This window comes from Anas platyrhynchos, chromosome 5 (genome assembly GCF_047663525.1).
Source record: "Anas platyrhynchos isolate ZD024472 breed Pekin duck chromosome 5, IASCAAS_PekinDuck_T2T, whole genome shotgun sequence".
In the NCBI taxonomy this organism is placed as follows: Eukaryota; Metazoa; Chordata; class Aves; order Anseriformes; family Anatidae; genus Anas; species Anas platyrhynchos.
In genome coordinates, this window is record NC_092591.1 from 40,771,652 (window position 1) to 40,787,582 (window position 15,931).

Sequence of the window (15,931 nt, forward strand, 5' to 3'; positions counted from 1 at the left end):
GGGTTGCTATACAAAGGCTAACTAGACAGAGGAAGTCTGTCGTAACATTGTGTTTTAACATTGTTGGTGCATCAGTGGGAAGTACAGTAATGCATTTGGCTAACATTTAAAAGCATAACTTGTGTTCATTAAAGTCATAAGGTGTCACTTGTGAACCTGCTGGTGACTGTGTCTCTAAATGTGTGTGTTTCTTAAATGCTGGAATAAAGCACGTGGAAAGGGAGCAGGGGAGATCAACAAATTGAATCAGATGAGAGAGACAACAGTAAAAACCACAGTGGAAAATAACAAAACTTCATTAATGAAACTGGAAACAAACAAAGAAGCTAGTACCCTAGTGACAGCCAGCAGAATATGCTGTGAGAAAGAAGCTTTGACTGAGGAGATGCTGCCTTTTGCTGCATACGGCTCAGCAGAAACAGCCCTGTCCCCTCTGGCACAGGGTGCCTGTGTATTGACCCAGCGAGGTGAGGGGCTCTCAAGTCTTGCTGTGGCTGCTGCACACCAGGGCAGGGCAAAGCACAGCTGCTGCTGAGCCCCTGGTGACAGGGGGCTTTCCTATGATGGCCTTCCTGAGGCTGCAGGCTGCCTCAGGATGCATGGGGCTTCTCCTTGCTAAGCCGCAAGAACACCTGCAGCCAGGTTGGGCATCTGAGAGGGGAGACTTCTGTTTGTTCTCAAGAAACAAGTAGAGCTTTGTGTTGGGTACTTCTGAGAGAATAACTGGACCAAAATAATATAGTAGGGGAAAATAGGGAAGAAGCATGATACAGCACTTTTTAAAAATAAAAATAGAACTGATATGTTATTAATACATGAAACTTATTATTTTAAGTAAAATTGACCATGGTGAGGAATGAAGCAGTTCACACTGTCTCAGCAGTTAATTGGTGAAAGAGAACTTGGTTGGAACTAGATGATCTTTAAGGTCTCTTCCAACCCGAGTCATTCTATGATTCTTATTTTGGAAAACATGACAGCACCACTGCAAAAGACCAATAAGGCTGAATGAAATACACTCCCTAGGTATGAATAACAGGGTAAATCCTGACACCATGAATCTGTGTGATGCTCCTGAACACAGATGCCAGTGGTGCTACACCAGTTCACTGTCTTGGATCTGATCTAACAATGCAGTGGTGTAGGGATATGAAAAACTAGAAACAGACTTGTAGGCCCTTGCACACTGTTTGGGGGCAGAGAGGAGTGAGGGTAAAAGAAATCCAGCTCTGTCTGGTGGGGTAAAAGAAATCCAGCTCTGTCTGGTGAACATTCATGACAGAGCTCTTGCAAACTGAATGCCAGGTATAAAAAAGTTTCTGTGCCTGAGTAACTAAACAACGAAGGGAAGAGATGTGCAGCTTGTAAAGTGGGGATGGGAGGACTGTAAACTGCACACTAAAGACTCGCTATAACAAGAGGTAATGTATTTTCCCCCTAAATAGACTCTACAGTGTTAGTTTTCCAGGCTCCCAGATACCTCACCTGGGACATGTTTAAAACTCCCCACTGTTCAAGTCTGAGAGACTTCATCTTTTTATCTGTCTTTAGTTAGGTACTTACTCAAGTAAAGCTAATACTATCTCCAGTCAAGGAACATGAAACTGCTTTGCATAGCATTAATGGGCAGGATTGTTTTGAGTTAAGTACAGTGTGGATTAGGTAGATGGGAGACAAAGCCCAGTCTGTGACACTGTTGTGGATTCCTATGACACATCTGCTTGTCAAGCCAGAAAGTGTTGCTGTTTCCTATGGCTGTGGGTTGCTGGAGCATAACCATCTTTTAAAACTCTTGACCTCTTTGGTTGCCTACTGCAAACCTTGTATGAAGGTTAGGGTGAAAGGAAAGCACAGGAAACCTTGGCTGCACTGGAGCCTCCAACTCTGAAGCTGCAATCAGTAAAGCTGAGTATTGGGTCAGCAATGACAGGATTGTGAAGATTATTAAACCAACTGCAATAATTGAGAGCCTGGAACTGCATGGCAAATGTAAAGATTTAGTTAAGACAGTGTTTCTAACCAGAAATGGATAGTGGAATGGATTCCCATAATTTTTCTAAGCATCTCCGTTGTTGGAGTCTCTTTAAGAACAGGTTAGACATTTAAACTGATCTGTATAGCCAGTCTTGCCTCAGGAAGGATGGATCTGTGTCTTGAGATTCAACTGTACCTAGACTGTATTTTCAAGATAGGTAGCCAGACCATTTTTCTTCTAAACATATCTATTCATTTATATGTAATACAATGCCAAACACACAGAAAAGGAGGCTGGTTAAGCTCATTTTTATTTATTTCCATTCATTATGGAGTTATCATGCTGAGGCAGAACACAAAATGGGGAGTGTGATGTGAATGCTTGTTATGGAAAAGCAAAAAAAAAAAAAAAAAAAATTAGAAAACTACAAAGGGAAATACTGGATTTTTTTGTGTGGACTGTTTCTACACCATTTTTGTTTTCTGGTAATATACCATGCACCCCCAAAGTGCTTTTAGAAATGTTCATAACACTTCTGAAGTACTTCCATGCAGCTTTACACAGGAGACAGCCCAAAAACAACAGTTCCAGCTCTGAAACCTGCTGGCTCTGCACAGGGTCTAGATCAGGCTTTTCAAGGTGCAGCTCTTGTCTGTGCAATGCCCTGTCAACATCACTGTCACTTGTCAGCTTGCAGAAATGTCTCTGTACTCTCCTCAACACTTAAACATGGAATACCATTCCATAAGATATGGATAAGTGTACTGTTGTTGCCTTTTACTGAAGATCTCTACCAAAACACCTATAAAAAAGCAAACAAATAAAATGAGACTTTTGAAAGAGAGGGTAGCTTATTTTTATTAGTAGCAATAATAATTACATACAGTAATATATAGTAGTATACATAGTAGTATATTTATAAAGAAATCAATAAATATTTATAAATATATAAAAATAAAACAATTATATTACTTTGTCTTCTCTCCTTAAGACAAGAGCCTAGGGAGACTTTGCATGTGTTTGTACAGCATGTTGTACTTAGGAAGCATTGATCCAGGTATGAATCTCATTGATATGTAACATCTCCTTTCTACAACCATAATACATCATGCATTTATGTCTTCATGCTACAGCTGTATACTTTAGAAGCCTGAATTTGCATGGTTTGTGATCTTGACTTGCTACTTGTTAAATTTTAAAAATACTTCTAAAAATAATTATTTAATAACATTATTGTTTGGAACAGTTCTGTAATTGTTTGATTGTTTTACACGTCTGCTTTTTGATGAATGCTTGTGCCATGCAAACAGTGGTTGCTGTATGAATGTATTGTTCTGTACTAATACTTCTCTGTGTTCCTATTGTTTAAGTTAGGAAAGTTCTTAGAGGTAAACATTACTGTAAATCTGCCTGTTCATAGACAGACTGTCCATAGACTGGACATCAAGTTAAATCATTGTGTCATTACTCATGTTTAAAAAAAAAAGTTTCTGCCAGGTATTAGGTGGATTCACTTTCTAGCAAAACTTAACTTTATCACTAACATGCCTCAGTGCCCTTTGTGCTATTGCTGGTTGAGGCTACAGCAAAAAGTATTTACACAATATAGGGGAGAAACTCTGCCTCATAATGAGAATAACCTTAGCCAAGGATATTTCTCTGAGAATTAATAACTAGCTGGGGTTAATGGTCACTGGCTTCACCTTAGGCCCTCAATTAATCCCTGAACCACAATTGTTATTACCTAATTGACTTAGTTTCATTTCATTTTGACATCTCAAAGTGATCTTCCTAAAATCACAGTGACAGAGTAACATGGTCTCTGTAGATGTGCACTGACATGGTTTCAATATTGTTACTTTGCCTCCATACACTTGCATTGACATTTCATTTTGTTTTGACATCGCGATGCCACATCTGTGGATCTGTGCAGATGACATGTAGTTGTTCAGGTTAGGTGAAAGCCAGGAGTGAGGGGAGGAAGTCCAGGGGAGACTAATGTCTTAGAGGACATGATGTCAGCTAAAAGCCGCTAAACAGAACTACTGCCACTATTGTGAAAAATTCTTATCATTGTAAACGTGATTTTTATGTTTGTAGAGGGAAGAAAGTCAGATAAAATTTCACATGAAATCTTCCTGTTTTTTCTTTAATAATAAGTCTTCACTTAAGTCAGCTTAGAAAATGTAGCCTGAAAAACCTGGTAATGCATTTAACAAGAGGTTATTCAATATTACAATTTTGCATTTATTTTAGGCTGCAAATGAATTATGTAGATCTTGTGTGTTCCAATAACATAATATTAGCACAGCTAGCTGAGTACTGTAAGATGGAATCTAAATCAAGAAAAATCTTTATAAAAATAGGACATCAAAATGAAGTCTCTTTATTATGTGGAAGAGTTTTCACAAAGTCTTTTGAAGCTCTTTGATCCAGCTTTGAAATAATTTTAGTAGATTACTATTGTACGAGAAACGTAATTTATAGTAGCTGACCTAAGCTGCTCTTTGTATAACAGCCACATATGAAACAATAGCAGGAAAGTGAAAAACACAAGGGGGACTAAAACTGTTCTGTTTATTATTTAGCTCATAATTACATCTTCCTTATTTAATCTTTTGAATCCTGGCATGTTCTTAATAATACAGGTTCAAATAATATTTACTATACACAGGAGAGTTAGTTTTGAGTAACGCATTTAGACTATCCAAACTTTGTGTAACTTGTGACCTTTCCCTAACCTAAGCGAAGTCTATTTTATACAGATCGTCCTAGATAGACGGTTTCTCTATAAATGGTGAAGTTGCTGCCAAGCTCCCATTGTTAGCTAGCTCATTTTTCAACAGGCACACTCGAAGTTCCTATCACACAACTGTAAAGAGCAAGCCCTTGAGGTTTCTTCTTTTGTCAAAGTAATAAAATGGTTATTTCTGAATAACCTGCAAATCCACAACAAATAGCCCTTTGTGACTTAGAATTGGGGTTTTGTAGGCAGCCTGCTATTTTATTCCATAACATTAAATTAATACTTGAGCAGCATTGGTCTTAACATAGTTACAACCTCATTCCCCAAATAACAAAAGCATGTTTCTTACAACTGATCCTCAATCACTATTCACCATCTAACTGAGAAGATCCCTTTAGAAGCTATGTAAGTAATGAGACCACTTAAGCTTGAGTAAAAGGAAGAATAGAGTTCAGTTCTGTGCACTTTTTTTGTTGACCCTTGCAGAGATGTAAACAGGAACAACCTATAGGATGTATGAGCTTTTGCCAGATGAACTGTGGTTCAAAAATGGGGAGCTAGCCATCTTCTCCCTTTAGAGCTAGTCACAGGAGGGAAGCCAAACCTTTGACTTCCATAGACCTTCTCAGAGAAGCACTGCTCAAGCTTGGCAGGTGCTTGCAGAAAGCCAGTCTCAACAGTCAAATTCCTAACACAGGCCCTGCATGTCCTAGTACAGAGGCACTACCTACTGTCCTTTGTACAACTCTGTGCTAGATAGGAACAATTAAGCTGCATTAGAGCGCTGCTGTCAACATTCCCAGCCTGTGGAAATGACCTGAAATGATAGTTCAGACCAAGAGAATGCAGAACAGCATCACATGTGTCTGTGTTACACCACGGGGATATGCAAGGAAATGTGAGGGCAGTATCAAAATCCACCACCTAAGAGTAAAAGCAAAATTACTTGAGATGGTGGGTCAGCCCTAACACACGTGGAACTGAAAACAGCACTCCTCAGATACACTAGCAGAAATGGAAGCAGGCAGTAGAAAACATAGGATAGATTTTTTTCAAAGGGGAAACAAGGGTAAATGATACTGAGTAAATAAATGAGAAATAGTTCAACAAGATGGAAAATCAAAAGGGCAGGAAGTAAAGGCAAATGGAAAGGGCTGTGAATAGTCTTCTCTAGTAGCTTGGATGGTAGAGAGAACCCAGAAGGTGGTGGAGAAATCTGAAAGTGAACACCAGAAAAGAATGAGATTTTTGAATAAGCAAGTACAACAAAATCGGATAAAAAGTATTTATGAACTATCTATACTATTATAATTATAAAAAGTAGTGAGGTAAGCACAGGAAGACAAGGAAGACACTTAGTCCTTTTTTTTTTTTTTTTCATCTTTAGATCAGAAGTTTTGTTCAGCTCTGAGCTGGCTTTAGAGAAAGATTGTTCAATTCATGCTAATAATGAGCTCCCAGAATACAGGAATGCTAAAAATGTTTTCTTAGTTTGGACTGTTGTACACTAGAGTGTGCCCTGCAACAATTGTTGTTACTCTTACACAACGAAGTTTTACTTCCATGTTCAACACAATTGCACCAATTTCTAAAGCTTCTAACAGGCCTTATTATGGTGTTTCTAAGAGCAGATGCTTGGCAAGTCTATATATGCCAGTAAGAACATCATTCAGTTTTATGCACACTTCTGCTTTCTGGCTTGGCATAATTCATTAGCACACTCTACAGATTACTCCATAAAACTGGATATGACTTTAATGTTAGGGTTCTAATGGCTACAGCATTGCTTAAAACAAACAAACAAACAAACAACAACACAAAAACCACAAGCAAACAGTCTCTCCTCTTTAATACGTAAGTTAATGTTTACATCTGATAAACAAAAAATACACAAAGGAGGCAAGATACAAGTTGGAATAACAATGTAGTTCTAATTTTTATGATGTTCCATTTTCAGCATTTAAAGTACTGACACAGCATAATTTTTGTGGTGGCAAGGCTTGCTTGATTACACTTAATTAAATTAGCACAGTATGTACATTTTTGTGGCTTATTTCAACTTCATTCTAATACCAAGATTCTTAAAGGGGGCAATATACATAAAGATGAGGTCAAAACTTTGATTAAGAACAGCTGTATTGCTTTCCAACCTGTTATGTCACAGCATTAGGTAGAGGAATAAATAAACAAATACAAGCCTAACCTGATTTATCTGTGTATCCCCACATAAATTTGTTTAATGTAAAAACAAATAAAGCAAAGCTTTGATGGAGGTTGAGCAGAATTTTCAACATCTGTGCAGATAAATTTAATTTATTCAAAAAGAAAAAACAGCATTAGTGCATCATGTAAAAGCTGATTTAAATGATTTCATACAACAGAAAGCATATGCACTAGCTAAAACAAATTCAGTTTGCCCTTAAAACCTATTTCACTTAGACAACCATTACTTCTGAATTTTCTCCTACAATAACACTCAGTTATTACTTTTTTTTTTTTGATTTTACACATGCCACTAACCTAATCTACAGTTAAAAGTCCTAGGGGCAGCAACACCCTAACTGCAGCTTCTGTGTAGCATCAAGCAGGTACACTTCACAGATTGTTTCTGTGCATCTTTATGTGCAGATCCATAAAGCTGGTCAGTTAAAATAAGCTAAGTACAGTACCTTAAATAAGTGAACATAAATGAGTTGCAGGTGTTTGATTTTTTTTTTTTTTAATAAATCTTTTCACTAGAACACATTCAAAACCAAGCAAATAATCTCAACATGCCAATTGCTCACTGTAGAGGGGCTAAACTAGCTTGTCTCTCAGCAAGGAAAAGAGCACTTGAAAGATTAAAGATATTTTTTTCCAGATAATGAAAGATTTGTCAAAGTGATAAACTTCTGTTTAAAGCTAACTAGAAAGTATTAAAGCGAGAACTAAAAATTCAAAATAAAAATACTACGCATTCATTTGAAAAAAAAAAAAAAATCCTTTCTTTAAACCAAAGGTGAGACTGCAGAAAGTGTGCATGTGATTTCTGAAATCATACAGATGCACAAAGTATCACCAACTGAAAGATGATGAATATGCACAGTAATGTTTTAAAGACCTTTTCCTTAGGGAAGAGGTTGCTAACTTGTGCTTTAAGGGTACTGTTAATATACCTCTAATTCCACAATGGAATCTGTACCTCTGCTGAACTGCTCTTGAAATCTGGACGTGGCGAACATACAGACAAACTCTTGCTGACTTTTGAAAATATTTTGTCCTTTCTTGAATGTCTGTTAGCAAAGAAAGGAGTAATGAAAACAGCTGCTGGACTTGACACTATTTATTAAGAGATCTCTAACTCAGAGAGCAAAACTGAGTCTGAATATTGCTCCCTGAGTGGTGCCGAGTATAGAAAGAAGATGAGATTGAACCCCTCAAAATTTCAAGGGGAGCTAACGGCCACTTCAGTGTACTTCCAGTCATGGTGGTTGAGAAAAATAACTATCTTACAAGAATACATGAGTACTCGGGAAACTTTAGCCCACTTGCATACTTTATCTGTCCCATAAGAAGCACTGTTTTATTTTTTTTCTACTCCACTTCTTGAACACCAGCAAGATAATCTTCTTCAAAAGTAATCCACATGGAGAGCCCCTGCATATTGTTCTTCTAGACTTCAATATACCAGAAAATTGCATGTTACAGTACCTGCAGGGGTTAAGACAGATTCATTACTTAAGAGAACAACTCCTAGGTATGGATTCTTGGGCGGGGAGAGAGAAAAGGGAAGACAAAACACAAGTTATTTTGGCATCATTAAGCTTTTTATAAAAAAAAAAAACATGAATATGTACTGCAGTGTTCACAGGCTCATATGCATAAAATGAATCCTTGCTTTTCACTTCCACTCCCTAAGAATCCCTTAGCTCTAGTTATTTTTTTAATAGTTATCTTGGGATTCATTTTTTTAAAGCAATAAGACAGCAAGGAAACACACACTAATTATTCTCTCAAAATCTGGCTTTTTACTGTAAGAGCCAGAAGTTACATGATCCTGTCCCAACAGTTGGGCTTTATGAGCTATGCACTGTATTGTTTTAAGCCCCTGAATAACAGCCTTTACCAGTTTTCCACCCTGGTGTAGGTGTTCCAGCCAGATCACTAACACTGAATAAACTTGTGAGTGAAACCATGAAGTCCCTTATTTTTAAAGGTGACTCTGAAACAGGAATGAGATCTAAAAGTTGTACCTTTCATCCTCTACACTGTTTTCTTTGTTTAGAATGCTTGAAGAAGCCATCCGGAAGGAAGAAAGATTATGAGTATCTAGGAACTCTCTGTTTGACAGAGACAGAAATGCTGATAATGAGTGGGTTGTGTCTGTCTTTTTTGGCTGATCACAACAGAGGTCTGAAGCAAAACAGAAACTCTTGATATGTTTGTGTAAAGAGGCAGTAGCATAAGCACGGGCAGCAGGAGTTCAGCTGAAGTTCAGGGCAGATGCTGCTATTAGTTTACACTGCAGGAAAGTAAAATTGCTTCCGGATTTACCTCTTCCTCCCACCATCAGCGTTGAGCCATGCTGTGTCGCAGAGTCACAATGTCAGTAGGAAAGCAGTCTTTTAGCAGGATACCACGTTCACGATGGCAGTCCAGCTCTTCAATAAATCCATACCAGTAGATCACTAATCCAGGGCCAAATCTATCAAGAAAAAAGGAAAATGAATCTATGTGGTTGTGCCAGGTGGAGTGTAATTTCCCACCTCTGCAATTCCAACACAAGTAAATCTTCTGTTAATTTCACTACCAAATTTGAGAGTGTATTTGACCTCCATTTAATTTGCAAATTTTAATCAGTGTGGAATTGATATATATCATTAATGCCACATTCCATTAATAAAAATCCTAGTTAGAGACTCAAGCAACCTACATTAGTCTTTTTTTTTCTTTTTTTTTTTTTTTCTTTGAATAGCCTGCCCATAACAGTAAAAACAGACCAGTGTCTTAAATAACATTTAGTAACTTTGACACATACAGAAGTTTCTCTTGCCATGCACTCAGCTTTTTCAGAGTTGGACATGTAGGCATTAGAAATAAAGAGGTTGATGCAAGTCCCAGTTCATGGAAATTGCAGTACCACAAAAATCAGCAATGAATCCTTGAAATATAACTTCTATGATGAATTGCTGTTCAGGTAATTATTAGTGTAAAGCAGAATTTGTAAAGAAACAGAAAGTTTCTGCTGTAACGTCTCTGAAATATGCCCGAGGAATTCCTCAGATATTACTAGCTCTGACTGATCCCCACTAGGCAATCTCAGGAAGTAGCCCTGTGGACTATTTTACCCATCAGGAAGTTCAGACCTTCAGGCTGGGTTCATAAAGAAGTAATCACTATCAATCACTGTGTACTGCGATATGTTTTGCACATCAGTTTCACGTTTTTCCTACTGAGAGCACTTAATTAAAGGGCAGCATTACTTTTGGTGTAGTGTTGCAGGAATTTTACAGTGAAATCATAAATTATGAATGTTGGGTTAGTAAAAGGATGTCTAAAAACAGAACTGCTTTCTGTAGTCTAGCATTACAGCAGTCTGTACAACATTAGGCCAAAAAGCTTTTTCTTTCCTTGATTTATTATATGCTGTAGTGAACTTGCCAAAAACAACAGTGCAGGATGAGCTGTTAGATACCGTCTGTACAAGAAAAAGTTCAATAGAATGTCATGTAATGGTTTATATGCAGAGCTGTGCTGAGTACTCAACCAATATGGTAGCCAGTTTTTGTTAATGTTTAATTATAATAAAAATGCACTGGGGGGATGCACAGTAACCTAAATGTCTACTCGACAGACAATGCAAGCACTCAAAACTGTGGACAGTGCCAGACTGGCTTCATTAGGGTGGTTTCTTTCCAACAATGGAGGAAAAACTCTATTTGATGTGCTCATGTAATAGAACAGGCATCAAAGGAGGAAGAAACCCCTGTGGCTTCCTCCTGCCGTTTCAATTAGATATGGTAGTCTTTTACCCAAAACTGCTGCATAGTGTTGTAACATTTTGGTTTATGGCTACTGCTCTCCAACTTAGAAGAGGCTGCAATTTAGTGGCTGAGTAAATTACCCCTCCGCATAGCTGAGGCTGCCTTGGCAAAAGGGATTTCTGAAACTGAAAGATGCCATTTGAAAGTAGAAAGGTTAAACTGGTGACACATCCAGATGCACTAACTAGCATATTCCAACATGTTTAGTATGGAAGCAAGCACAGACTAAAAAATGGCTCCTAAGTTTTCTCTGGCCGGCCAACAACTGCCTCTAAGGACCTGTCTCCATTCCCACTTCTTGAGGTTCATGTGGACAGTGCAGCAACAAGGAGCTAGGGGGGATGTACTTATGTATTAACCAATGTTATTTTAAAAGCAGTAATCTCCACATGTTACAGATCCTTAAGTTTCTATTGCACTATTTCATGCAGGGCAGAATCAATGAAAAATACATGAGTACTTGCTCAGTAGTGTGTTTACCTGGTAAAAAACTTGATGCTAATGAGCAGCTGCTCAGCCCTAGTTTTAAGGGGCTCATTTTGCTCCGCGAGGCAGCCTGAATCCCTTAGCCACCATAAAATGCATGGAGCACCGTGCTTAGGTTATTTGTTACATATTTGAACTTACAATCTCTAATAAAATTAACATTTTAAGACTCCTTAAAAAGGTTATGCCTTTCTGTCTTATCATCACTACTCATAAAATCAGACTTTTAGGAATATCGTTTGCTTAAAAAAAAGTTCAGAAATGCCAGATTTGATGATAAATTATATATTCAGGCACACTGCATGCTGCTAATTGCAGAAGCAACTACATCTTTAGCATGAATGCATAGATCAGTCCTGCTTTTCACTGTGTTAGTATTTGCCCTGTGCTGCCTGTAGCACTTTTTCACTGTATTGTATCATTCCTTCTATTATACCTTTATATCACAAGGAGCATATGTACGATCACATAAAAAACATGCCATACTTTTGTTTAAAAACACTTAAGTGGAGTACTTAAGACCGAAATTAACTTGTTGGCACATTAAGTATTTGCCACTGAGGATCAGGAACTCCTGCTGCTAAGTGCTAATTTCTCTCTCATTAACGCCCAGAGTTGGCAAATCACAAACAATGCCACTGGTTAATTACTGCTGCCTTAATTTGAAAAGACACTCAACCTTTTTGTGTAAGGGGATGAGGTAGGGAAGTGTAACCTATAAGTAAGAACTACCCTTTTCAATTTGACTCCTTCCAAAGTGCCTATATGCCATCACGATGAACAAATTTCAGTGCTGAAAACTGTAAAGATGAAAATAATATTTCTGCATTAGTCTTAACATGTAAAAAACTGGTGACTTTGGTTTACAGGAGAATAAACTAAAATGACGGAATGCTTACTTTGTTTTGCTATGGAAAGGGGACTCATTTAGTAGCAACGAGGAGAAAAAAGCCTTTGAACATACCAAATGATTCTAACGCTGTAGTGATACTGTATGCGATACAGGCCAGGTTGTCTCATTTCATGAGGAAGACATGCTGTTTGAAGGAGGTTTAAGTTTAAAATGAAAAAGCAAGCTTATAATGTATGTAACTGGCTGCGGATTTCGCTCTTGCTCAGACAAATTGTAAACCCCCTAACTAGGTGTTTAACTCCCCCCTCCCCCTCCTTTCCGAAGTCTTTAGTTCTTATCATGAAAAACTCAGAGGGACAGGTTATAAAAACCTGTAGTTCTACCTATTCCAGGGAAACTATTGCTTTTTGAACTACATGGCCTTTTCTTTTAGCTGAAGTGAGATCAAGGTAATTAAGATTTTAATTCCATGTTTTGCGCAGTAAAAATAGAAACAAACAAACAATAAATACAGATGCTGTCTTCCTTTGGAATATAATAAACAGAGCAAGTAAAACTTGTCTACACTAGTTGCATTACTTTACTTAAAAATCAATTATTGTAGGTAGCATTACAAAAATCCTGTTTCAGTCATTGTCTAGTTTTGACATGAGAAGTTGTGAGTACCAGGCAACCAAGGCACTCTAGCAGCACTTCATTGCAAGGTCAGAGTGCCAGAAGTGCCAAAAGGGAGGCAGACAGACTTATGACCCCATGGCATAGCAAGAAGAAAGACAAATCACAAAGGCTCATGGATTAGTTTAGGCTACCAAGGAACTGCAGCCTAATTTAGGCTTGATACAGAAGATTAAACTTAGTCTAAGGGTAGCAGACAGTGTCTCTCGAAGAATAAACTGAAGGATTTAAGTTAGATGCTGGAGATAGTAAAATATAGCTTGAATATAGTTACATGCTCAGTACTTTAGCTAGAACTTACGTCTGATCATGTTACTCTAAATAAGTTAGCCTTGCACTAATTCAGGAGTGTTCAGAGAATCTTTTGTACTGGTTTAATTACACTGATTTTGAAAGAGACCCATAGCTAAAGGAGTATAGATTTGTACATCGATAAACCTGGGATGCTGTCCTTTGTTCCTGGAAAGGAGTTTCACAGAGAGATGATGAACAGCCAGGAAGGTAAAAGTCAGCTAACCTGAATGTGCTCCTAACACACCTAAGTGTGTTTGGAGCACAAAGAGCCAAACGGTTGTTGTTCTTAAAATAAATAAATAAATAATAATAAATCATATCTTCATATAAGAAAAAAAAAAAAAAGTAAAAAGTGAATCTGGCTTTAACTTGCCCTCCAGTTGAACCAGTTTTGTACTAGAAAAGAAAAAATGACTTTTATTTATTTATTGAAGCGGCCTAGTAGGCTCACACATATTCTACTTCACTTTAAGAGAAACTACTTTCTAGTAATGTCTTTTCTTCTGGAATGTCTGTGTGGGGTCTACTAGCTTCTAAGGCTTTGCCTAGACATGTGGCTGTTGGGAGTTGATTTTTTCACCATCAAAAAGCCTTGCATGTGGTTTTATGAAAAATGCATTTTCAACACACTGCTCGATACTGAGCAGAAACGTAAAACATCTTGCAGTTGTTTCTAAATAAATGTTCACTTTATTTATTCTTACTCTATTTGTTATAAATGGGTTATATGCATCTCAGAACAATGTAAATAATTCTAATTCCAAGAGACTCTCTTAATGAAATGCTGGCATGTGAATTATTATTTCTAATATACATGCATCTAAGCAAATATTTTAACAAACTCAGCAAAGTACTTGTTAAATGAAAGCATAGCAGTCTACCTGGCTGGTGATTTTAATTATGAAGGTCACATCTGAATGTACCTTTGAAGGACTGTATTCTGGTCTCTCACTTGTTAATGTCAAATCACTGTCAGTGCCAGCTGGAAATCTGGCTTTGTTACTTTATTTTATTTTTAAAATATCAAGCAGATTAGGGCATTCTAACTTGCACTATGGAAATTACAATGATTTGGAAATAAATTATTACATTCTAAATCAATTTAATACAGTTCTTGAGAATCACAGTTGTGAGTAAAGTGGTTTTACTACTAGTATTAATAAACCCCATAGGTATAAACATAAAAATCTACGATATCGTTTACTTTTTAAGGGGTCAAGCTTTATTTTGGGTACTTGTAGAAGTCTTATTTATGTCAGTGGAGGGAACTGGCTATTGGCAGAGTGAGGCTGGTAAGCAACAACTGCAGACCACATTTTCAAGTAAGGTCAATTGGCATCAGTCAGCCAACTTCCTTATGTCTAGACCAGTTTACTACTGCTGATGACACAGTGTTATATATCTTGGCAAATGTTTAATAGCCACTGCTCAGAAACTGACTTTGATTAGCAAGAAATTTTCCATTTTAACAGCTACAGCAAGCCTAGTTCAGATTAATTTGTAACAAGCTATTTCTACTATTGTTCATTTATATAGAGGCTTAAATCAATTTAAGGTACTTGTGCATAAAGGAAGTGCATCCTTAAAAACTCTGAATGCAATTTAAAGATAACTTTTTTTATTACCCCTTTCACTTTTTAAATCCTCCACATTTCAGTTTTGTTTGTGAACCAGTGGCACACTCTATGACTTAAATAAAACATGCCTTCAAGGTATCATACAGATACTTACTTCTGACTTCACCACATCCGGTCGAAACAAAGAAAAAAATTCCAATGCTTAGTAAAATCAAATAACTGAAAGATATTTTTTGCTTAAAAAATCTGGTCCTTAACTTGTAACCTCAGAAGGCAACAACATTTTTGTTCCCAAACTCCCTTAAGCTACTTGATATTGTCTACCTGTAGCAGTAGCTGTACAAAAACATATTTAGCTGGTGAACATATCTCAAGAAAAAGTTTAGCAAGTTCCCATCACATACTTTCAAAAATAATAGGAAACTTGTACATGGCCCTAGCAAGCAATGTATCAAGTGCCACACAGAGAAGTTAGCAGCGTGTTATTTCTCAGGGATCCAGGCATCCAGTTTATGCTGCTTCAGGTAAAATTAAGCAAGTAAAACCTAATCTGCTTTAAGATTTGATGTTATGACAGTGGTTGGGTGAAATCTTATTTTTACTGAAGACAAGAAAAAATTTTAAGTCTGTTAATATTCTGTGAGACCTCAACTCCCAAGTAGGTTTTGACTCAAAAATGGATTTTTTTTTGTGGGCTGAGAAAGGTAAGCATTTCCTTGAATGCCAGGTATTGATGTGATACTCAGTTGATGTGGAATGCTGGAGTTGTCAGGTGAAAAAAGATAGACAGAAACTAGTATCAGGACTCTGTCTCTGTAGTCACACCTCTATTGGATACAATTAAATTTTAATGAGCTTTTTTTATACCAGCTTACTCTGGTTTACACTAGTCTTTCTCTCTTCAGTGAGGCTGTTAAAGCATCAATCAAAGAGCAGCATTTCATCAGGCTTATAATATGATTTAATTGCTCTTGGCATTTGGAGAAATAAAAACAAATCAAGTGATATTTATATGGAGATAAGAGACCATTTAAAATATTTTAGAATTTTGCATAGCGCAACTTTTAAATGTGTATTAATAGAATGCACCAAAAACTGTGCAAGGCACTGTCATTAAAATATTATAAATACAATATAACTTTTAGCTACATAATACATTTTTAATAAACAAACTGTCGAAACACATTATCCACTTACACTTATTCATTCAGATCTGAGTACTGTTCTCCAGGCAAATAAAGGATTTTTATAATCCTCAATGACAAGTTAGGGTTTTTTTAAATATAGTTCTCATGGAAATTA

The 15,931-nt window shown here is 37.0% G+C and overlaps 1 protein-coding gene across 4 annotated transcripts in view; it reads right to left on the bottom strand.

Annotated features, from left to right (window-relative positions):
• Positions 1 to 2,815: 2,815 nt before the first annotated feature.
• CDIN1 (CDAN1 interacting nuclease 1) overlaps positions 2,816 to 15,931 on the bottom strand; it is a 128,893-nt gene continuing 115,777 nt past the window's right edge. For 2 of the 4 annotated variants that reach the window (XM_027457663.3, XM_038179597.2), the window contains 2 exons: positions 9,255 to 9,405; positions 6,554 to 8,411 (listed from right to left, as the gene is read on the bottom strand). In XM_027457663.3, coding sequence (XP_027313464.1) covers positions 9,270 to 9,405 — 136 coding nt within the window. In that variant the 3' untranslated portion in view covers positions 6,554 to 8,411; positions 9,255 to 9,269. Of the gene's footprint in view, positions 5,938 to 6,553; positions 8,412 to 8,953; positions 9,406 to 15,931 lie in introns of those variants that run through there. The other 2 variants (XM_038179598.2, XR_005266066.2) reach the window with 2 other exon arrangements.